This window comes from Dichomitus squalens, assembly GCF_000275845.1.
Source record: "Dichomitus squalens LYAD-421 SS1 unplaced genomic scaffold DICSQscaffold_10, whole genome shotgun sequence".
Lineage (NCBI taxonomy): Eukaryota > Fungi > Basidiomycota > Agaricomycetes > Polyporales > Polyporaceae > Dichomitus > Dichomitus squalens.
Window position 1 is genome coordinate 193,282 of NW_006766892.1, and position 23,172 is coordinate 216,453.

The 23,172-nt window shown below is 57.0% G+C and overlaps 6 protein-coding genes across 6 annotated transcripts; 4 read left to right on the forward strand and 2 right to left on the reverse strand.

Moving 5' to 3' along the window:
- Positions 1–1,771: 1,771 nt before the first annotated feature.
- On the forward strand, positions 1,772–4,188 carry DICSQDRAFT_161078 (uncharacterized protein; the record flags this gene model as incomplete). The annotated part of the gene is made up of 2 exons (XM_007364836.1): positions 1,772–1,869; positions 2,190–4,188. The coding sequence occupies 2 exons, from the start codon at positions 1,772–1,774 to the stop codon at positions 3,724–3,726; spliced, it is 1,635 nt and encodes a 544-aa protein (XP_007364898.1). The 3' UTR covers positions 3,727–4,188.
- A 5,820-nt stretch (positions 4,189–10,008) lies between these two features.
- On the forward strand, positions 10,009–10,743 carry DICSQDRAFT_58419 (Maf/Ham1; the record flags this gene model as incomplete). The annotated part of the gene is made up of 4 exons (XM_007364837.1): positions 10,009–10,108; positions 10,174–10,344; positions 10,394–10,583; positions 10,644–10,743. 4 exons carry the CDS (start codon positions 10,009–10,011, stop codon positions 10,741–10,743), a joined length of 561 nt encoding a protein of 186 aa, XP_007364899.1.
- Positions 10,744–11,314: 571 nt separating this feature from the next.
- Positions 11,315–13,523, forward strand: DICSQDRAFT_84859 (kinase-like protein). The gene is made up of 2 exons (XM_007364838.1): positions 11,315–12,374; positions 12,434–13,523. Exons 1-2 carry the CDS (start codon positions 11,792–11,794, stop codon positions 13,378–13,380), a joined length of 1,530 nt encoding a protein of 509 aa, XP_007364900.1. The 5' UTR covers positions 11,315–11,791; the 3' UTR covers positions 13,381–13,523.
- A 73-nt stretch (positions 13,524–13,596) lies between these two features.
- DICSQDRAFT_169221 (uncharacterized protein) lies at positions 13,597–14,720 on the reverse strand (the record flags this gene model as incomplete). The annotated part of the gene is made up of 2 exons (XM_007364839.1): positions 13,597–14,566; positions 14,626–14,720. 2 exons carry the CDS (start codon positions 14,718–14,720, stop codon positions 13,597–13,599), a joined length of 1,065 nt encoding a protein of 354 aa, XP_007364901.1.
- Positions 14,721–16,911: 2,191 nt separating this feature from the next.
- On the reverse strand, positions 16,912–20,530 carry DICSQDRAFT_104474 (glycoside hydrolase family 18 protein). Its single transcript, XM_007364840.1, has 10 exons — positions 19,611–20,530; positions 19,314–19,553; positions 18,849–19,254; positions 18,537–18,659; positions 18,368–18,475; positions 18,291–18,307; positions 18,023–18,231; positions 17,418–17,938; positions 17,204–17,352; positions 16,912–17,148 (listed from the first exon to the last, which is right to left on the reverse strand). Exons 2-10 carry the CDS (start codon positions 19,440–19,442, stop codon positions 17,098–17,100), a joined length of 1,713 nt encoding a protein of 570 aa, XP_007364902.1. The 5' UTR covers positions 19,443–19,553; positions 19,611–20,530; the 3' UTR covers positions 16,912–17,097.
- A 998-nt stretch (positions 20,531–21,528) lies between these two features.
- On the forward strand, positions 21,529–23,101 carry DICSQDRAFT_180077 (uncharacterized protein; the record flags this gene model as incomplete). The annotated part of the gene is made up of 3 exons (XM_007364841.1): positions 21,529–22,297; positions 22,354–22,966; positions 23,020–23,101. 3 exons carry the CDS (start codon positions 21,529–21,531, stop codon positions 23,099–23,101), a joined length of 1,464 nt encoding a protein of 487 aa, XP_007364903.1.
- Between the last annotated feature and the right edge of the window lie 71 nt (positions 23,102–23,172).

Consider the following 23,172-nt stretch of genomic DNA (forward strand, 5'->3'; position numbering starts at 1 on the left):
GCCGATGCGTAGCGTAAAGTCCGAGCTACCACCAACACGGTGAATTCGGCAGGAGGAATGGGCCGGTTAGCCGTTCTTTCGTTTGCTTCCATGAATACACGGGTGGGCCATCGGGCCGACATGCTTGAATAGATAGGTGCCTGTGGGGGATTCTCGAGGTGGCTCGCGGACTGCGCAGCCTTCTCGGGACTAACAGCAAGCTGGCTATTGTGTGGCGGCCTACTGCGGCACGGTCAACGCGTATTATGGAATGGAGCGAGAATAGCACAGAAGAGTGTGGACGCCGTTCCCAGTGTACTGTACTCCAGAACGGACGACGCAAGCATGAGCAAACGCCGCGTCAAGAGAAGCCGAAGGTATCCGGGTGGCATCGAAGTGGTGTGTTTCTTCCGGATACTGCGAACGCTGGTGTTCGGGACACATGAGCTCGCCGTTTGCAGAGGAACCAATGCGAATGATTGGATGACTTCCCATAAGAATCTACGGCTCTGGAGTGTCCGTAGACCTATATCGGAGCTCTAATCTCTCTAGAGATCTCGGGCGCTCAATGATCAGGCAGGGATATCCGGAGAGCGTCTAGTGCTATGCACGTGTTCTCTTGGGCCTTACATCAGCACCCAATGTAGTAGGTGATTGATCCCAACACAATTTGTAATGATGGCACCTTCCTTTCGAGTCGTTTACGACCTCAAGCGAGCATCTACGGCTGCGTTTAGGTCTAGAAAGGGGGGTCGACCCCCCCTTCTAGAATTTGGGCGCTTGCAGCATCTACGGACGTCGGTCTCAAAAGCGGAGTACAAATCGTTGTCGGCATCTCGGCGGATAGGACACTTTCAGTATCTACGGACGACAAAATGGCCGTAGATCCTTATGGGAAGTCATCCATTGACAATCGGAGGGGAAGCTGTACTTGTGATACACGCAGTGCGCACGAGCTTGCGGGAATCAGAGACATCAACGACTGGTATCCCGCCAATGCGATATTGTTAGAGAGGCTATAGTGATCCCATGATATTCACATATCGAGTAGTCACTATCACAGGCCCATTTGAGGTGCCACGTAAGGTCGAAGCTTTGAAGCGGCGGGAGATGGGGTGAGAAGCTGGACAGGCTTCGTCGCGTTCTATGGGGAGCGTCGACGCCGACCACATCGGAGAGGGCAGGCGCTCGGGATGGTCGGCTAGTGGGATTCGGACGCGGAGAGGACGTTCTATCAGGCGCGAGGAGCCCACAAAGGGGTTTCCGAACGACGACTGGGAGCAAATGGTCGACGAACGAGAGCGGAGGGAACGACGCGGAGTGTTGAGGGGGAAGGTGAATCATTGATATCGACAAGCAGTGATGTGCAAAGGGGGAAACGTAAAAGGCGATGGGCACTGCAGTACTGGTCATCTGACAATCAGGAAGCAAAGGCCGAGCACATCGCCCTGTGGTACTCGCGCCGGTGGACGTGGCAGGCGTGCAGGGGGGAGGGGGCAGCTGGGATGGACTGAGGCCTCGTACGTACAGTATGTCGGGCGAGATCGTTGAGCGATAGAGTGTGTTGCTGGCGGTGTCGTAAATACGTATTGCAGTCGGCAAACGCGAGCTGGCTGGGGCTATTCCCTTTTTAGGTTGCGGTGTCGGGCGTCTACGCGGGGAACAGGCCAGACTCCCTCAGACGCTCGTTAGCCTTTTTGACCGTCTCCGTCCCTCTTTCCCAACCATCCTCGTCTTCCCCCTCCCGTCTCCCGCGCCCTCCCCCTCCCTCCGCCGCAGCGACAACACCGCCATGCCCATTCTGAGCCTCCCCAATCCTCAACCTACTTCGTCATCACTGCGCAAGAAGCTCAGCGTCCGAGCTTTGTCCGTCAAGTTCCGCCACAAGTTGTACGTATTGCTTTTCTTGGCTAGCATCCGTCTCGTTCTCTCGCGGCTGCCCTTCTCGACCGCCCTTCTCGACCGCACTTGTCACACCGACGAAGTGCTCGTACACGAAGGATCACAGCGTACAGAGGATCGGTTGCATGGGGCGCGAGTTCTTTGTCTTGGAGCTCCGTGCGAACTCGGAGGGCTTGACATCAATGTGGCGTCCTGTTCCTCGTCGCCTCAATCCGTCCCTTTTGGCCAGGTCCTAGACACTCTCATCAATCCCTCATCTTCCCTCTTCCCCACATCTGTGCCCTCTTTTACTGACAGTATCTTCACAGCCGCAGACCCAGGGCGCAACAGCCGTCCGAACCCGAAATCGTCCGGCTACCTCACATCCCGCCAGAGCTCTGGGGCCTCATCATTCAGCACGCCTGCTTGTTCCACCATGACCCTCTGGACACATCACAAGACCTTTCCTTCCTCGAGTCACCCTCCACGCAGCTCGCGACATACCGCTCTTGCATGGCTACAAAGCGGAACCTCTCTCTCGTGTCGTCGCAATGGAACGCCCTCACTCGCAGTTTCCTCTTCGAGTTCGTCTGGATATCGCGCGCAGCGCAGGCCAAAGCTTTGGCGCGAACCCTTCTCATGGAGTATGTGGAGAACTTTTCGTCCAGCGGGAAGTTCATCAGGCGACTCCACATCGAGACGCCAGCGCTCGAGCGGTGCGCACCCGCCGACCTTCGAACTATACTCGATTACTCGCCGCACCTAGCCATCTACTCGGACCACCATTCCGTGCAACGTAACGTCCTCGAGGATTCGCCTGATCCCCGTTGTAGTCCAGAAGAGATTCTCAAGCTTGTCGCCCAGCCCAAGATCCGACGACTCAGCTGGACGAGCTACGACGATGTACCATTTGAGCTCCGAATGGCACCGCTCGTGAAGAACGTGACCACGCGACTGGAATACCTCGAACTGTCGTCTCGCTGTACGGACCTGTCAGGGTTCAACAACGCGCTCACGGCCTCTTCCACAACTGGCAACTTTGGCCACCTGCAGATGAATGTTCACCTGCCATCCTTGCGAGCGCTCAAGGTGTCGCTCGATAACAACACATTCGCCGTCTTGGCGTCATGGGACATGCCCGCACTAACGAACCTCTCCGTGATGTCCTCGGACTTCAGCTACACGGGCGAAGGCTTCTCGCGCTTCTTCCAGGCGCACGGCCGCAAGCTCATGCAGCTCGAGCTCGGCCACTCGTCCTCTCTCATTGAGGAATACTACCTCACTACTCCCCAACACCTCGTCGCCCTTCAGCAGCAGAACCAGAACCAGCCCGCTCACTCGCCCCCTGTGCCTCTCGCGGAGTGGTGCCCGAACCTCCGTGAGTTCATCTGCTCGGCTGACGCCGAGTGGCACTGGCAGAGTCCCGACTGGATCGCGCCGCACATCCTCCTCCCGGCCCATCCCCGCGTGGAGCTGATCGGCATCCGCGACATCGACACGCGCCTGCTCGAAGACCCTATCTCATCCCGACTCGACACCGACTCGACCTCGTCCACAATCCTCTCGTATGACTCTCTCGACGTCAACGATGCGGACACCCCATACTTCCTACTCTACGAGCAGATCTCGTCCCTCCTGAGCCGCGACGCGTTCCCGAGTCTGCGCTTCGTGCGCGATCTGAGCGCGGAGAGCCACCGGATGCGCACGGTCAGGCCCAGCGCGCGTGTGCTGCAGTTCTGGAAGAAGGTCGTAGCGCGCTGCGCCGAGCGCGCCGTGTGGTTCGAAGACTGTACAGGGGTGAACGTCACGCAGGGCGCGCTCAGGCGCGCTACGCTCAATGTCGGTGGGGAGATGGGGGCCGCATGATGCGGTTCTCATCATGCCCACCCATGAGGTTTTTGGATATGCAGCGCGGCCGCCCGCGAGGTTCTTGGATACGTGTATTGGTTTTCTTTCTGATGCCGCGCTGCGGCCACGACAACGACTATGCCGACGACATTATATGACATGACATGACACGATATGACTTACATGCGCCCCTCCCTTCCCCTCCTCCAACCATCTCATGCGCTCTCCGCCATTGCGTTTCAAGCATCAACCAACCGTCAACACCGAACATACCATCCGCATACAGCATCGCCACCAATACCCCTGTCCATCATCAACGTCAACACGCAACACAATCATCTACCATCCCGTGTACACTCAATCCCCGTTAACACCATCGATCTCATCCCGCATCCCTCCCGCAGCTTCCGCGTCCCCGTCTCTGCCCGCACACGCAATTCCGAGTGTACATACATACCCTTCACGTCGCATCTATCCGCCCTCCCAGATTTTTCTCTCGTCGCGCGCCCGCATTTCAGAGCATCTAAACTAAGCCCTCGTCTCGTCGGTCTCCGTCTCCGTCGTCTTTGCTGTGCTTCCCTCCCACGTCCTGTTATCTCGTCCCCATCCGAGTCTTTGGAGTTGTCACAACATCTTACCACACACACATTGTACGCTGCATAGATGGCCGTCTGAAATTTCTCTTCGTCGTCGTTCGACCGATTTTCCTTCGATTGGCGGGCACGTCTGTCGGTTTCCCAGTCGTCCTTCTGCGTCGTCGGCATCGCCATGGCAGTTCGCCCTCGGACCGTTTCTCTCCCACTCTGTTTTGGGCTGCATGTTAATAGGGTGAGGAGGCTCCGGGCTAGGTTGGCGTCTGTACATCAGTTTCTCACTGGGCCGTCTGGGGCGCTCAGGCTGTCTGTTGTATCTGCTAGCATAGTGAGGTGAGATATGTAGTGGTCAATGCATGGTTCCGAAGTAGTCTTTCGCGCGCTGGCTTTGGCACTTGGAGCGTGTTACGTCGCAGACAAAACGACCGGAATCAAATATCTAGAAAGCACAGTACAGTACGGGGTAACAAGATAGGGTGTACAGGTACTAACTACGCAGCTACGGTGCAATACAATAAGCACACAAATAAATCTACAACAAGTCCAAGCACGGCGCGCGCCCCATGTCCGCGCTCTCAGCCCAGTAAATCCCTCCCGAAGCCAGGCCCGAGTCTATAATCCGAACCTTTACACACCCGCGCTTCCCTGATTCCTGCGGAACCTCAAGAAGTCGTCGATGAGGCCGTTCATGTCGCCCATGCGCTTCTCCTCGGGCAGCCACTCGCCGTTGTTCACGCACAGGATCCTCATGCGCTCGTGGTAGTGCAGGTCGGGGAGGAGCTTGGGCGTGATGAGGAAGTACTGCCCGCTGTCGGGCTTGCACGTCACCTCGACGAGCGAGTTGTGAACCGCCCGCTCCGCGCGCTGGTCCATGCCTTGATTGATCTCGTCTACGAGCGAGAAGGGTGCGCGGGCCTCCTCGGTCAGGCTCATCAGGTAAAGGATTGTCGTGAGCGAACGTTCCTATGGCAGTTTTGGTTCAGGACATCGTAAATTGGGCGGCACAAGAGGTAAGACTTACACCACCGGACTGCCGCTCGCCTGTCAGAAGCTGGAGCTTTTCGTGGTCACGGAACTTGACCATGATGTCGATTGCCCATTTGTCGTAGTCTTCGTCCTCGCGGATCCTGATTTCCCCAGCGCAACCGATCCGATCGAACGCAGCAGAGAACTTCTCGCCGATGCTGCCGACCAGTTTCTCCAGCTCAGGCTGCCAGTTGTCCTGTTCAATGCAGCGTCTGTCAGCGAATGTCAATTTTTTGATACCAAGCTACGGGACGAACCCTAGCCGCCTTGATCTGCCGTTCGACCCTGAGGATCTGCTTCTCGCGTTCCTCGATGGTGGAGGAAAGGGCCGCGATCTATCCGCATGTCAGAAGAACGGATGACTAAGGAAGCACATGTGGACGAACCTCAGCCTTCCGTTTGTTGTACTGCTCGACGACGTTTGCATTTGTGGCCATGTTCATGTTGAGTTCCTCCTGACCCTGAGCAAGCTCGGCCTCCCACTCCTCTCTCGACTTGGCTGCGATCTCGCCAGCCTGTGAACATAACGAAGTCGTCAGGAATCGTCATCCGCGACAACCGACCACAACATCATGCGTAATACTGACCTCCTCCAACTGCTGAAACTTCTGCCGGATCTCGTCGTCGCATGCGTCGAGCTTCTCCTTGCTGATCCGGAGCTTTTCCCGGGAGTCCTCCTTGATCTTCTTCCATTTCTGGCTGACTGGATGGTGTGACCGAAATCAGACCCTGTTGAATATATGCCAAACCTGACGCACTTTCGACGAAGTTCGCTTGAGCGACCTCAATCGCCTCCTTCTGCTCTTTGCACGTCGCCTCGAGTGCCTCCTTGTTTGCCTGAACCTGGAGGTACTCGAGACCCGCGAGCGTGGCCTTCTCCTGCTCTTTGATAGACTCGTGCATCAGACGCTAGACATGCCAAGGGATTAGCAGGGATGAGAGAACGGCCAGGTCGCATAAGAAACCTACGACGTATTGCTGGACATTGGTCACCCGCTGGCCTGCGAGCTTGAGAAGTTCTGACTTGAGGTTATTGCGCTCGACATCCACAGGCTTCGCGTTCAACAGCTTGTCGAGCTTCTTCTTTTCGTTCTCTGCGTCACAGAGATGTCAGCACGACCTTGTACAGCATCAGGAGCTCGATAGAACACATACGCAGCCTTAACTGGGCAGCCTCGATCTTCTTGCGGGCATCTAATACAGCGCGCTTCCGCTTCTCGAGATCGTCCTGCACCACAACCCCGTTAAGCATGCTGAGGCTTCGTGCAGGTCAGGACATTGCAAGACTCACGTTGCGTGCCTTGAACGCCCTGCCCTCGATCTGGATGTGATTGTCCTCCTTCGACAGCTTCTCCTCCTCCTCCTGCACAAGCCTATAGTTCTCCTCCGCATCCGCAAGCTTCGCCCGTAAGTCGTTTCGGACCTGCGGGTCGACTGTACGCTACAATCAGCAGCCGTCCCGATTTCGAGGCAAAGCGAATGCAGGAAACTTTACCCGCGGTGTGCACAAGGGACCGCGCTTGCTTGATCTCGCTCGTCCTGTTCTGCGGAAGCCGCTTGCCGTACTTCGAGCGCGTCACGTCGTTCTTGACGCGGCCGATGATGTAGTTGAGCCCGCCCGCGCGGGCGGCCATCTCCATCGCCTTGACCTGGTCGACGCGTTGCGGGTCGCTCGCAATGGGCTATATACGCACGAATATATCAAAGCTGACTGTCAGCACACAAGAGTAGAGACAGAAACCTTGTGGGCGTACCGTACGGTGAAGCTTAACATCCGCACACAAGAACCACTTCAAGCCCTCCGGACAATCCACAAAGTCGATCGCATAACCATCAAAGCCCAACCCCTCCAGCTGGTCCGCTGGCAACGGCTGCGGCTGGAGCCTGCCTCCGTCCTTCGCCTTGAACCATGTATTGATCCTCGCCTTCCTGCCGACAGCCTCGGGAGTATCAACGCAGAGCCTGTTCAGCGTCTGGTAGTCCTCCTCGCACTGCGCGACGAACGTGCGGAGCTGCGCGCCGCCGAAGCACGCCTCGACCGCGTCGACGTATTGGCGGTTCGGCACGGTCACACAGAGGAATGCGGGCTCAAAGATCTCCTGGCGGAACCGGTGGCGGTTGCTGCGGAGCCACACGACGACGTCCGCCGCGTCGGAATCGAAGCGCTTGAGCTGCTCGAGCTTTTGGTGGGCCTCATTGTCAAGGCGCTTCAATCTAGAGGAGAGGCGATCAAGGGCGGTTAGTGGGCGAGAACAATTTGTGGGACAGGAAAGACATGCTCGGTAGTGTAGTGGTCGATCTTCTGTCTGCACTCGGCACTCTGCGCGGCGTTGGCTCGCTGCTTGTCTTGCAACTCGTACTGCCTTCTACGTAAATCGCTGCTCTCTTCGTTGAGCTTCCTCTACATAGAACGGTCGGTCAACACATCATGTGGTGATGAGGTAGGTTTACGAACCATCTCCCCATGAATGACCTCGAGATCTTCGGTCTTAGGTGGGTTCGCGATGTTCTTCTCGGCCTCCTCGATGTTCTTCTGGAGCTTCTTGAGTTCCTGTTGGCGCGTCTTCTCAGTGCTTTTCAGGTTGTCCAGCTTCTGCTTGAGCTCGTCCGCTTTTTCCTCCTACAGTTTCCATCGTAACACGCATGAGTTGCCGAGATTCATGACAGAGACGAAAGCGAAAATCACGCACGAGTCTGTTGTTCTCATCCCACTTCTGGCTCATACCTTGGACCTTACGGCGGGCAATGTTCTTCTTCTCTTCACGGACTTTGTCGCATTGCTTCAACTCCGCTTCTAGTTGCCTGTATGAACGTACCGCGTGAGCGATCGTGGTGGGGATAGACGCCCAAAAGCGACGAAATCCAGCATACGCACTTGCTCTTCTCCATGAAAGGCTGGTGCCTGTGACTGAGGCGCCTGACCGTCCTGACAGCCTCCTTGTGCTTCGGCTTGAACTCCCTATACTTCTCACGTGCTGCGTAATACTTTTTGATGGGCACGACAAGCTCGAGCAGCTCGATCTAGATGCAGATAGTTGAGTATAGATGTAATGTTTCGCGCAAATGGATCCGCATACCCGCTTCTCAAGTGCGCGACGCTCTTCATAACGGCGGACATCACGCTCGAGGTTCGCATTGCGATCCTCCATGGTCTTGAGCTGATCCTTGTCGGCGTTCACGAGCTGCAAAGATGGAGCATGTCAGATATGGACAACGCAACACCAAGCGGAGCACTTACATCTTGAATGTTCTTCAGGCTCTTGCCGGACTCGATGAGCGTGTCGTGCCATGCAGTCAGGTTCGGGTTACCAGCAGCGCGCTGTGTCTCCCTCAACAGCTGCTGAGGCGTCATTCGCGCGAACTCAGCCACTCTGTCCTGAGGCAAGAATGCGCTGTTGCGCGTCCTATGGGTCAGACATCGGGGCCGTGCTGCGCGAAATATGTAAGACATGCCAGAGGTTGTTGACCTGGACGTTCAGCTCCGCCATCTTGGCGTTGATGTCCTTGCCGGACGAGGACCGGCCGTTGAGCATGAATGGGGCGCTCTTGGAGTTGGAGAAGAGATTACGGCGAATGACGAGGTTGGGCTTGCCCTTCGCGCCCTTAAGCTCGATCTCAATGTGGCCGTCCTGCTTGTCGTTCTTGACGAACGACTTGAGGTCCTGAGCACGATTCAGGAGCTATAGGGGATTTTTGATTTTAGCATAAGTTGCGATAAGTCGCCGATATCGCTTACAGAGGGCGGGAAGTTGAGACCCAGACATATAGCGCAAGCAATAGAACTCTTGCCTGTACCATTCGGCCCAAAGATCATGTTGAGGTACGGGCCCGGTCGAAACTCGACCCAATCGTATGTTAAGAAGTTCCTCAGCTGAATGCGGACGATCGAGCCGGGCACGAAACTGCGCGGGTAGTGAGCCACCGACCGCGCATACAGGAATCAGACGTACCCATCCTTGTCTCGGGGTAGAGTCTGACCGCGTTTGTCCGGCCGGGAGGAGCCAGCGGCAGGATGGGCGTCGCCAATTGTGTTAGCACGAGCGCGTTTCCGGCCCTTGGGAGACTGCTCCGCACCCTCTTCATCGTCTTCGTCGTCCTCGACATTGCCGTTGGCGTAGTCGTGCACGTCTTTATCGTCTTCTTCCATCGCGTGCGCGTCGTCGTCGCCGTCCTCCGCGTCATGATGGTTCCGCATAGCAGCGCGCTTACTCTTTGTACTGGCCTTGGACGAGCTCGAGTTGTTAGCAGAACGGCCGTTGTTCTCCTTTTGCGAATCGTCAGAGTCGTGCGAAACAGCCCTGCGAGCCATCCCTGGTCAGGCGCGTCGCCGCCGAGCACGTTGGGCTGAGATGGTGGACGATGCGGTCGCTGGCGTCTAGCAACCGAAATGGCAGGAGCAGAAACGCCGTCGCCCTTGCCTCGACGCGTCGCGCGTATCTCCTGCATTAGGGCAGGTTAAATCGTAACAACGCACGTGACTGTATTTCGTGACTCGGCGCGCTCCCGTCTGCGATCCCGCACGATAGACGCCTGTCATACAGACTGCCAAGATGGCCACTCGTCTGCATCTGCGAGTCGAGCTAGATCCCTGCATTCCTCGACTGGAATCCGGGTCGCGATGAAGATCAGTAGGTTGTTCTTGATATCTCTCAACTGCGCGCCCTCCGGACTGAAGAAATGGATGATAACAGCCTTCGTCACCGGCAACGCGGGTAAATTGCGCGAGGTTCGCCAGATCTTGGGCGCGGCGAACATCGAGGTCGACTCGCAGGAACTCGATAGTGAGTACACTCCAGGAAAATACCCGTATGGACCAGCGCGAAAGATAACCCGGAACCCACTCTAGTTCCCGAAATACAGGGCTCTACGCGTGAGGTCGCCATCGCCAAGTGCCGCCGCGCTGCCGAGCTGCTCGGCCGTCCTTGCATTACCGAAGACACTGCGCTCTGCTTCAAGGCTCTGAACGGTCTTCCCGGGCCGTATATCAAGTATTTCCTCAAGGAACTTGGTCACGACGGTATGTCATGTTGTCATTACAGCGAATGACGATGCTTTATATCCACCAGGCCTGAACAATCTGCTTGTCGGGTTCGATACCAAGGAAGCCTGGGCACTATGCACGTTCGCGTACAGCGCTGGACCGGGCCACGAACCGATCTTGTTCGAGGGACGCACCGACGGCAAGATCGTCCCCGCGCGTGGGCCTAGCTACTTTGGATGGGATCCTTGCTTCGAGCCCGACGGCTTCGGACTGACGTGCACACCCCTTTCATTCTAGGCGTGTTTTGCCTACTTTACTGACTCACTGCACTGCAGATACGCGGAAATGGCCTCCGAACAGAAAAACAAGATATCTCATCGGGGGCGTGCACTGGAAAAGCTCGAGCAATATCTCCGTACCCTTCCCGCCCAATGAACCGTTCGGGACCGGGTGGTCATTATGATTTCCAGGCATTCCGGACACCGTCCCTGGACTAGATTTACTTTCCTGAGCACGATGTAGCAACAAATGAACACACTGTAGCCCATACCACCACCTGGACTCGGACGTAGTCGTGGATAGCGAGCCAATTCATCCATTATGCGATGAACACCACCTCTGTGGGCTATTGTCCACCCGTAAATTCTCGGGAGTTATCTTCAAAACTGACACCGATGGTGCTACGAGGGCTACGGAGATGTACAGTCAGACGATTTTGCTGAATCAGGCGAACCCGCCCGGCGGGAAATGTCCAAGTACTCAAGAAGCCTTAGTCATCCTGGGCTTCGGGCCATCCGCAGCCCTGCCAGTGAGGAAAGCACCAAATTTTCTGGGCGGACAAGGACGGCTCCTCGAGCTCAATATGAATGCTTTGGGACATACCCGACCCGGGAATTGTGATCGTCGCCTGAAGGTTGTCGCTTGAGAGCTGGAAGTCCGAACGGAGTGGGATGCCCCTCCGGCGGGACACAGCCACAAGGCTGAATCGCCGAGCGCCTGCCACGAAGGGCCACGTCAGTAGCGCTGGGGAGTGATCGAGCCTGAGCTGAGCCTGACTCAAGCCTGACTCAAACCATGCAGTGGACGTTTGGATGCCGACTGCCGCGCACGCACGCAGGACGCTTGGTCAGTATCGTCCATCGGCATACTAATCCACGCCTCGGATTCTGCGCGGGACACGGCTCTCAGACCAGCTATAATGCTGACCCCCTTGCACATCCGCAGTCTCTTCCGCGCCCTCCCAGGCATCAGCCTACCGCTCTCCCAAGCCAAGTCGAGCTCAGACTTCCGCAGGACGAACCGACGCTTCTCGTGCCACAGCCTCTGTGGCCTTGGGGCTCCTGCAGTATATAAGAACCTGTCCCGAACGATCCCAACTTCAAGAAAAGTTGAAGTCCATCGCCCCCTCACGTCTGCCATCTCCAGTCCCAAGGCTGGTAATCCACCAGCACTCGCACCCACACCCACGACACACTAGCTCAACATGATGCAAATGAGTGCCATCCTCCCAAACTTCGCCGGCTTCACCATCGCCCGCGGATGCTTCCACCTTCGCCTCGTCGACAAGATCGGGTCAGGCGCATATGGCGTCGTCTACCTCGCGCAAGACCTTGCGCCAGGCCCGCGCGGGGCGCCCTTCTACGCCGTCAAGTGCCTCCTCCGGCAGCCGGACGGCTCGGAGCTCGCGCGTCAGCAGCAGCGCGAACTCGCGCACCACCGCGCCCTCTCGGACGTCCCTGGGGTCGTCAGCGTGCACGCAGTGATCGAGGAGGAGTTCTACACCTTCATCGTCCTTGACTACTGCGCGGGCGGCGACCTCTTTGCCGCGATCATGGAACGCGCAACGTACGTGAACAACACCCCCGCCGTCAAGCGCACGCTGCTCCAAATTGTCGACGCCCTCGCGGCATGCCATGAGCGCGGAATCTACCATCGCGACCTCAAGCCAGAGAACGTCTTGTGCTCAGCCGACGACGCGCAGGTGTACTTGGCTGACTTTGGGCTGTCGACCCGGAACGAGCGCAGCACGAACTTTGGCTGCGGGTCCTCATTCTATATGAGTCCAGGTGCGTCCATCTTTCCAAAATCATTACCGCTTATAGTAGACTTACCTTCGTCTCTACAGAATGCTTGGGCATCTACTCAAAGAAGACCCCCTACCGCACGGCGCCCTGCGACGTTTGGGCGCTCGGTACCATCTTCTGCAATCTCATCACCGGCCGCAACCCATGGTACATCGCGTCCCCAGAGGCCGATCAGGGCTTCCGCCTCTACCTTCGCGAGGGTCCCGCCTGGTTCCATAAAAATCTTCCCATGTCAGTGGGCGCTGCCGAGATCCTCGGGCGCATCTTCGAGATTAACCCGAAGCGCCGCATTACCCTCCCCGAGCTCCGGAAGGCGATCGAGGAACTCGACACGTTCTACCCTCAGGCGGCGCCCTCGACCGCCGCCGTCGCGCCTAGCCAGCCCACTGTCGCGGAGCTGTCAGTGCAGGTAGCAGCGGACTCCGTTAACATGCCGTCACACGCCAGGTCGCAATCAGCGGCCGCTGCCTCGCCTGTGTCCGAGCGCCCCTCCGACAAGCCCGCGGGCGACGAGCTGCGCCCCCTAACGCTCAGCCTTCCCTCCCCACTCTCCGAAAACTTCCTCTCGCTCTCGCTCTCGCTCTCGGCGGCCGCGACCGCGACATTCGTCAACACCGACACCACCGCGTCGCACTTCAGCGAGACGCTCGACGAAGTGTGGCCTCCGTCCGCTAGTGCCGGCGCCGCCTCGTCCGATATCACCGGCATGCCTGAAGCAACGAGCGACAGCGGAGAGGAGAGCGGAGAGGAGAGTCCGGGCCCTGTCACCCCCGAGACGCTTGCGCAGGAGACGTCCGGGTCGCCTGTGGTCCCGGAGCTCAGGCTGGACGCGAACTCGCCCATGGCGGCCTCTGCGTCGCTGCCGCAGGTGGATCTCAACGTTGCACTAGAGGCTGTGAAGGGCGAGGAGATGAGCAGGAAGCGGCGGGGGTCGTTATCGCGGATCATGGACGGGATGAAGCGGATACGCAAACGGACCCTTGTTTGAGTTTACTGGCATCGTCGACTGGTGCTGTGCGTTGTCGGCGTGCGTGTTTGTGATACAGTACTCATAGGAACAAGAAGTAATTTGTAGTAGTATAATCTCCTGTAGCCATTAGCAGCTGATCTGAATACTGAAGTGTTACTATGAAACTTCAAACTCATCATCACAACGTGATTGCGCAACTCGGGATCATATGTCTTTACGTGCTTTACTACGACATCACTCTTCCTCGTCGCTCTCCAAGCCCCAATCTCCCTTCACGTTGTTCTTCCACAGATGTCGCATTAGCCCGTCTATCTCTTTCGTGATGTTGATCCATTCGTTCTTGCCTTCTGGCAACGGTGGCATCTCCAACGACGTGGTAATGCAGATCTTGTCGCCCGCCCAGGGCCCTCGAAGCAATCTCCGACGATACTTCTCGTGGCAGACGAGGGTCAGATTGTCGCTGTCCGTCCAACAGATGAGCGCGAGTAAGGCTTGCCCCAGCCCAAGGGACATGCATATGGCGCCACGTCTGTCTTGTTTAATTAGGAGGGTGAGCTCGGCATGGCGAACGTATTCTCCCTTGGAGAGGTTGCATAATACGGTGGTGTCATTCCATGTACGATTCGGTCGAACATGGTAATTGAGGCTTGTGAGTAGCTCGCATCTTCGCAGATCGAGACGCTTGGTCTTGCCCGACTCTGAATTGGGACTTGTCCCGCTCAGCTCGGCGAGTCGACGTTGGTGAAGGTCACTCCAAGCCTTGCGGTCGGATCTTGCGGTACTGCCCATGACGGGGCAGTAGTAGTCCGAAGTATAGGGGAAGAGATAGCGCGTATCCTCCTTATTGACGACCGTATTGTTCCACGTCCAGAATGTGTGCGTGTGCGGGAGGTGCCCGAAGGCCGTCTTCATCTGCTTCAAGTCCTCAGAGCATATCAATCCCGAAGGGATACCCTTATCCTTAGTGCCACTTCCAATGAAGATTAAGCGACAACCAGACCAGGGAGCGTGCTCCTGCTTCAGGACACGCAGGAGATGCGGCTTACTGATAGAGAGGATGTACTTGCAAGTGAGCGCAAAGCAGACGACATCCCTGGTTTCCGACATCATGCGGAAAATAATGTGCAGCAACTCTGTTGCTAGCTTGCCTAGGGGACCAGGCTGGAATGCGATGGGACTGATGCTCAACCACAGGTCCACGACGCTACATAGATCCCATCAGCTCGCGGAAGTGATGCCTTAGCCTTCACGGTGGCGACCTACGTGGGGAGCTGAGGGGCATACAAGACACTCTGTAGATCGCTACAAGCCCTCGGATCAAAGAGCCACCGCTCGAGTCTACCATTGCGGTGATGCATTTTCTCTCGCCTTTCGGGACAGATCCTAGACGTCCGCTGTCAGACACTGAGCAGACCAAGACATGGGCATCCCGCCTACACGTGCCACCACTGAGACATATCGCTAGTCGTCTGAGCGTACAAAGTTGCTTTTCGGAGCTGCCCTCGAAGTAAAATTAGGCCCAAAAGCGGTTCCGGTGATTGCTCAGTACTGGGTACTCACCTCGTAATTGTTCGAGTTGCGCCACCGTCTGTATATTGGCAGAGGTCGACTTGGAGATCGGAGACACCAAAAAGGCTCAGTAAGAAGGTTGACTCATATCCCGGGACGCAGGCTGCCTGGAGTGCAACAGAGTGTGCGGATATAAATATGATTCGGCGGAAGTAATGAGAAGTGGGACCCTGGTGGTTGCGCACTGGCGCTAACGTTATCTGGCGGGGTTGAGCTGCGTCCAAATATGGGCAACAATCTCGAAGCGCTTTCTGCTGAGGTATAGCGCTTGCCGCTGAGGTATAGCGCTTGCCATCACCGGAACTGATGATACCCGATGCAGAAGATCGTACTCGAAGAACGCTATATAGGAAGGGAGGAGGAGGACTGAAGATACATGGGAGCGCCCTCTCAGGCTGCTGCAACTGATACAACCATGGTTACTCAATCCCAGGACCGAATGGAACTGTACTGCTTCGGTGTATGCCCCATGTCCGTCAAGGCTCTTACCATCCGTGAGGTGACATCCTCCCACTCCGCATCAACTCTGAGACGATCCAGCTCCTCCATGCTGGAGACACAGAATCGATCCCCGGCCCACGAACCTTCCATCCGCCACCGGCCTCCCTCCTGTCCCTCGTGCTCCTCACCATCCCAGCGGATGCGGAAGAGGAGCACGTCCTCTACTGACCACCGCTTGGATGATTCCTGTCCAGATGCCAGTGCGTCGCCACGGACGTACTCGCGCTTTGCAATACTGAATAGGACTTCCTTCGAACCTGGACGCTTGGGACTCGGGATAACGCATCGCGTCCTGATACCATGTGTCATAGATGGGGATAGTCCAGTCCCTAGCTCTCCGCTTTTGCTTGTCTGGAGGCAGCTCTGCATCCTCCACGAGCGCCCAGCACTGCGCTACATTTATCAAGTGACTGAAGTGATACCAGAAAGCATCAGCCTTTCGCCGTCGTGCGTCCTTGATGTCGGGTATCGGCTGGTAGAAGGCAACCGCGAAACTATAGAGGCAGCGCCAAGTCTCCAGGATAGCTTGGAGTCGTGGTTTCCGCGATCTCCTTCTCCTCCGCTCCGGTGAGAAGCATTGATGGGAAAACACTTCCTACCTCGTACTCTTGGAGAAGGATCATGCGACAGTTGGCACAGAACGCATATGTGTTGCGGAACGCGCGCAGGAGGTGTGGCTTGGACAAGGCCAGGAGCGACTTGCATGTGATAGCGAAGAGAGCTATCCAAGGAATGTCCTCGAAGTATTGAAATATCATCTCGAGGAGTTCGAAGGGCAATCTTGAGAGCGGACCGTGTTGCATTGCTACATCCCCGTCTACGAGCAATTTGTCTATCTCTGTGCAACGTACTCAAGTCAGCTATCCATAGAACAAAAAGCTGTCTCAGAAGAATCACGGACTCTGGGACAGAAGGATAGTACGCCATGCTGTCAATAAGCCTGCTTGAACGGTATTTGAACCAGTACCGTAACCTAGCGACTCCCAAAAGCTCCTTCCTATCTATGCTCAGACTTTAGGATGACGAAGATTCAATAATCAATACCGACGACTTGCACACGCATGCGTCATGTATGGATACTCACGGAATGTAATCTGGCGGCATCGGGGTCGATGAGAAGGTGGTTGTCAGAATACAACAATTGCAAAATCCGCCACGCTATGCCAGCAACGTCACCCTCGCCCATCACACACTTATGTAACAAGACTCGTCTTGCGCGGTGGGGAGCGGTTCATCGGCTCACACGGAAACCATCCCTGGTCCCCCGGGCCGGTCCGCGGAGAGAAGCGGTCGGCTTCGTACACGAAAAGGCGGACGATAGGTCCTATTACACGTTCATGTAACCATCATACTCGCGTAAGTGATTGTTGCAGTAGAAAACTTGGCTCGTCTTCCGGCTTTGCCGGGCCGTATGTATTCCCGACTACAAGAGCGGGGGATGCGCATCTTGGCCTCGATTCTGAAATGCGTCTCTTCCGGCAAGAAGTAGTATGGATACATATGAACGTCAAAAGTTTCGTGTATGCCTACAAACAGCCAACATGATCCCAAAGTTGACAAATTACGTATGTACATGCCTGGTCGTGTCGTCATGAGGTCGTCAAAAACGTCGTGAATTCATGCCGTAAGAAGTTTGGGTTGTATCTCGTAGTCGGAAGGTCCGCCTCAGAGGCCGAGATTCGACCGGATGACGTTCTGCAGCGTGTATCCGTCGTCCTGTGGGAGACCGCTCAGGACCGTGACCTCACGTTCACATGCAAAGGAGACGTACTTGATCGAGTGACCATGTGAAGCACCCAGCCATGCCGTTCTGCTTCGCGAACAGCGCCTTGTCGCCCAGTGAGTAGGTGTCATCGTACGTCACAACGGTCTTGCGCGACGTGTTGTACAAGAACGGCGTGTCGCTGCAGTTGTCCCACCCTGTGTGCGACTGTCCGTTAGAATGCTCGCCCCCGGCTTGAGCACAGCGCAGCTCTGTGACGCACCCTCGGTGTACCCGTTCGCTTGGACGTACGTGCCCGAAGACGTCTTCTGGAGCGCGCCAAGCGCGACGATCTGGTTGAACGGAATCTGCTGGCCGAAGTAGCTGCTCAGATCGCCCGACGCCTCCGCCGACACGTCCTTCTTCTTTCCCTTGCTCCTCTCGTGCTTTCCATGAAGCGCGTTCGGCTCCCCACCCTCTTCCTCGCCTTGCGCGTCCTCTTTCACCCGCGGGAGCGGGCAAGCGAGACCGCGGTCGGGCAGACCGAGGACCTGCTCCTTGTACGCCTTGACGTCGAACCCGACCGGGGGGCGCGCGATGTCCTCGAGGGTCGTCTTCGTGCTCTGGGAGACGTACCCGTAGAGCGGGAGGCCGAGCACGAGCTTCGACGCCGGAAAGCCCGCAGCTGTCCACTGCGCGAGCGCGGCTTGGGCCGAATACTGCGGGAGGGAAGAGTTGCCGCACAAGTTGCCGAGCGGCGCGTTCGGGCCAGGAGTCGATGACGCGCCCCAGACGTCGTAGTTCCTGTGCACATGGAAGAGTGTGTCAGACAGAGTCCGAGGTGGGGTGGCAGGAGACGAGAGGGGTACAGAAGGGGGAAGCACTCACATGATGTTGGCGTATGTCATAACAGAGGCGTATGCGGAGACGTCGGTGAGCGGGTTGCCGTTTGAGCCGGTCCATGGCAATTGGGTGACGGCGGCGGAAATGATCTTGGACGAGCCGAGCGCAGTGCGAAGGGACTTGAAGAAAGACAGGAGATTCGCAGCATCGGATGAAGAGAACGGGTTCCCTGCGCCGGACTCGTTGGGGTATTCCTGAGCGAACGCCGTAATCATCAGCATATAGTCACTGCAAGCGAAGGACTGCAACATGCCCAGTCGATATCAATACCTAGTTCCGCGCACGTCAGATTTCACGTTTCGTTCAACCAAAGAGGCCATATGCACGTACCGTCGAGGTTGTACGTGTTGACCGCGCTAACACAGGCGTTAACAAATGTCGTGCGGTTCGCGGAAGTGCTCATCGCCTGTGAGAAGTAGTAGCTTCCACCCCAGCCGCCTGCGATGCGATGTCTGAGTATCTGCGTTCCACGCCGGTACGGGGCGAACGAGACACGTACCAATGGACAGCACGATCTTCGTGGCATGGCCGCTGTTGTGCGCCGCAGAAACGAGCGTCTTCAGGGTGCTCGTGGCACCGGAATCCCAAGAAATGCCAGAGGACGAGTTGGGAGTGGCGAATGCTGCATGCGAAGGTGTTAGATGTCATGCGCGGATCATGCGCTCGTCCCATCCAAGCCACAGGAATATCACACTTAGAGTTAGCGCGGCTGTGTCAACGGCACGACGGACGTAGTACGACCCAAGCCAGTGATGCACCCCGAAAGTACCGAGCGCAGCACGATATGGTTACGGCGTAAGAGTGGACGTACCGAAGAGCAAGATATCGAATTTAGAGAAATCTAGGGAACCTGGCGGATTACTGTCCGACGCCCAATCGGGGTAGTACGCTGCCACGATGGGCGTAGCTTCGGCCGAGATGCCCTTCTGCACTTCCAACGCCGCCTTTCGCGAGAGCGTAGACGGGATAGCATCTTCTGGGCTGAAGTCGCGCGAGGAGTTAGGCGAGGGCTTGGAAGGCGTCAGAAACTCGACGAGGGACTTGTGTGCGCGAAACTGGGGCAATTCAAGGAGCCCGGTGAGATAAGCGGACAAGCCGGCCTTGCGCTCCGTGATCAGGGCGTCGTCGAGCCATGCCGACGGAACAAAGATGGTCGCGAGGACGCGCTTGGGCGGGAGGGAGCCCGGGTCATTGAGGGTATCGTGAAGGGCGACGAACTGGAGGAGGAGGGATTGACGTCAGTGCACATCGTATGGCATTAGGAACGAAGCCGAACCTCGGAGTAGCGCTTGGAGATGGTGGACGTTTTGCCATCCGTCGTCTTGACCTCAACAGTGTAGAGGATATGCGGTCTCGGAGAGGACGCGGTAGTGTGGCCGACGACGGATGCTGCAGAGATCGTCATGGTCGGTATCCGGAGGGAGATTGTCGGAAGCGGGGACAAGAAGCGCAGTTAGACTGTGTTCTGGAGCTACTTATATATCTCCACATTGTCGAGTAGACGACATGGAGTGAGCTGAGAAAGGATATGTGGATCAGAGGCGGAGACAGTAGTGGAAGAGCTGGAACCCACATGGACAGGTGCGCATTCGACGAGACGCTTTCAGGTCGTAACGCACTCCAAGCAGGCAGAAGCCCTCGATGGGATCACCGGCGCATCTCAAATGGCTTCCATTGCGAAGCACGTGTCACCTCATGTCTGTCCCTCCGAGAATCCCACATACATGTTGCGTGCCGCTATCGACATACACTTGAGGGTTATCGGTAGGCGTATCTCCCGGACATCCATGTGTGAGATAACGACGGCTTCCGCCAATGCATCGCAGAGTCCAGGCAGACGACGTTTTGTCCAGCTCCTGTGTAGATAATATCATCTTTCGCGAACCAGAGCATGGTCACACTGCGGTACCGTCATTTCGCAGACACGACCTCTTGTTCCACGCCAGTTGTCGCTGAGCGAGTCCATCGCGCCGAGTCCATGTGCGCATGACCTGCACCGTGTGTAGATGAAAGTTTACCTTACGCCTGAAAAAGCAGGCGCACCTATTATAGGCGACGTGAAGTATGTTCTGCTTCCGCTGATGGCGACCATACTGCTGTCGGCACAAGACCGCAACGGCCTCAAGAAGCATCTGAGATCGCCTGAGAGCCGGCGCCCCGATCTCAAATATCGTCAGGCTTCTATCGCGCTCGGTGCATTCTCGCTTGGCCTCGTTAGCAATTCATGTATGTTCTCCTCCCTTCTATGCTGGACTATTATAGGCACATGCCAGGTCCGAACTCAAGTTCCCCCGGATGCAGGCTAGGCCGGATCTTCTATGTTAGGCGGGCTCTCTCTTGAGGCAACGAATCTGACCATACGCCGGCCACACGATATCGCAGGTCGCGAACATGGTCGGACATCTGACCTGCACTGAGTAGTCGGTAAGGCCACCTCCGAATATTCCCATCTGTCCTCGCCGACCCCCGAGATGACCATGGCTGCAACTTCCTATACTTGAAACAGGAACACTGAGCACTTCATAGGCAGCGGCATGATGGGGGAACAACCCCTTAATCCGATACAGGCACTCGAATTGTCCCCCTGAGAATACCTTCCAAAGGATACGCATGGTACTTGGTCGACGTGACGCAAAGAGCACGCCGCGGTCCTAAGGTTTGACGCGTTGTTGCATGAAGGACCTAAATGAAGGCCTCATCTCCGTTAACTGGACATGAAGGGAAACTCACCGGCTGTCACCCTAGGTACGTCCAGACCTGTCCTCCATCTATCATTGATCCATAGCATTAATTCACGAGCACTCCGCCCCATACTCAAGTAGGCTGTGGTCTATCGATGAACCCACGGAAGCCTTCGCGGCTCTTCTGGCGTGTGATCAAGCCTCCTGGGCCGAATGCTGCAGTTATCGGCGCCCCAATTGTGCCTCACAAGCGCATCCGCAATACGCTTGCTTCCTTCAGACGTCCAAATGCATGAGTTGGCCGAACGTGAAAGGGACAACAAGCAGGTGATGGTCAAAGAATATAGAGCAAGAGAGCAGGCGTCTCTTCAGGCAGGCGCCACGACGCGCGTGCGTGACCTATCGGGCGCGCGCGAGCAACAACGTCTCGAACGCGTCGATAACTTCGATTCCCGCGGTTGGCTTCCTGTCCAACCCCTTCTCCAACTTAATCCAAATGTCGTTGTCGCAACCAACGTTCTTCTACCCGCATTGTCAGTGTACAAAACCTGCGCGGAAGAGCCACACAACCCTGCTGACTTCTCGCGCAAGATGCCCGTTCAATCTCGAGTATGTCGCTCGCAGTGCTGACTTGTCGCTGGATATCGCTGCGTATTGACTGAGGATGTTCGAGATGGTCTGCAGGCTTGCGGGATCATCAGATCAAAATCCAGTGATGTCGCAAGTCGAGCAGGCTAATTTGACACAATATGTGGTGCGCCTTAGGTTGTAGGTACATGCAGACTACGCGTCTGTATGTTCTACGATCATATGTCGACGCATATCTGCTATAACAAGGCCAAAGCGAGGACTGACACGCCCCTCTGCATACAGCTCTCGGCGGAGCGCGCCCTGGCCATCGAGCTCATCGCGCATCCCATCTACGAGCTCCTCTCCGCCGCCGCCCTCTGTCGTGTGGCCTCTACCTGCCGCACCGCCCACGCATCGGTCCAGTCCTACATCGGTGTCGCGTTCAACGTCGACCGCCTCCTCTCCCGCTTCTTCCCATCAGCTTCCCCAGGATGTTCCGCCACGTGCCCGCACGACCACACGCACACCGAGGAGCACGTCCGCGCGCGCGCCTTCCGCTCCCTCCAGGCGGCCACGGGCACGCTGATCTCGGGCTCGACCGCGCTGCAGTTCTTCGACAGGACGTTCTGGCCGGAGAGCGATCTCGACCTGTACGTCCATGCGCGGCACCGCCGCGAGGTGGGACGGTGGCTGATCGCGGAGGGGTACAGGTTCAAGCCGACGAGATTCCAGGATCTGTTCGAGGTCGAGATCATGGAGTGCCTCGCGAAACGGCCGGACGGCATTTACTCGATGCCTGGGGTCCTGGCGGTGTTTACGTTCGTCAAACCGTTGCCCGGACTAGGGACGCCGAGGCGTACGCCTACACCTGAACCGGTCGAGGAGGGCGAGGTCATCTCGCTGCCTGATTCCTCGGACACGGAGGAGGACGAAGAGCCGAAGGAGCTCAAGGTGCAAGTCATCGTCACGAAAAACACGCCTATGGAGTGCATCCTCGGCTTCCACTCCAGTGAGCCTCCAACGTATCTTCCTTCCGCCAACACTGACGCGACCTCGCGCATTTAGCCTGCGTAATGAACGTCATCAGCTACGAAAAGGCATACTGCCTCTTCCCCCGCGCGACGCTGGAGGAGCGCCGCACGCTCATCTCCTCCTCCTGCCGCGGCAGAAGCCGCCACCGCGCAGAAGGGCTCGCAAAGTACGAGCGCCGCGGCTACAAGCTCATCTACAGCCTTCCCATGCACGAGGTCGTCCCCGACCCCGCCGCACAGTCCCTGTACCCCGCCTACGGCCACACCCGCTTCCCGACCCACTGCAACCTCCCGCGTGCTCGCCCGCACCAGACGCAGAACCCGACGTTCCGCTTGGGGTGGCGCTGGATCGACGACTCGGCGTCCTGGGTGCTCGGCCTGCCGCAGACGGGCGTCACGCCGCCTGCGCCCGCGAACGGCAGCACGCGCGCGCTCGCGCACGACCCCGTCGCGGTGTGCAACTGGGAGGTGCGCCCCAACTTCGGGATGGGCGCACTGATGCACTTCGAGACGGTCGCGTGCAAGGTGCTGCGGTACAAGTACCTCGTGACGGACGAGCAGCTGCTCGCGTACCTCGGCGAGGCGTTTGCAGCGAGGGGGAGGGTCGAGGACGACAAGGCGCGGCTGGAGTTGGAGGAGTGGACGTAGTGAGTGTAGATGTCCGCTAGTCAGGATATGATGCTCATGTTTCGGACTGCAGCTGTGACGAGGAACTTCCTACGCTCTGCCGCGACTTCTTACATGGGCTTGCGACCCGCCGACTCTCGTCTCTGCGCCTCTGAATGCACTATGGTATGGTGCCGAAAGTGTGCGAAGCCGTTGTACGATAAATGTGACATCTGTCGCGACCTTT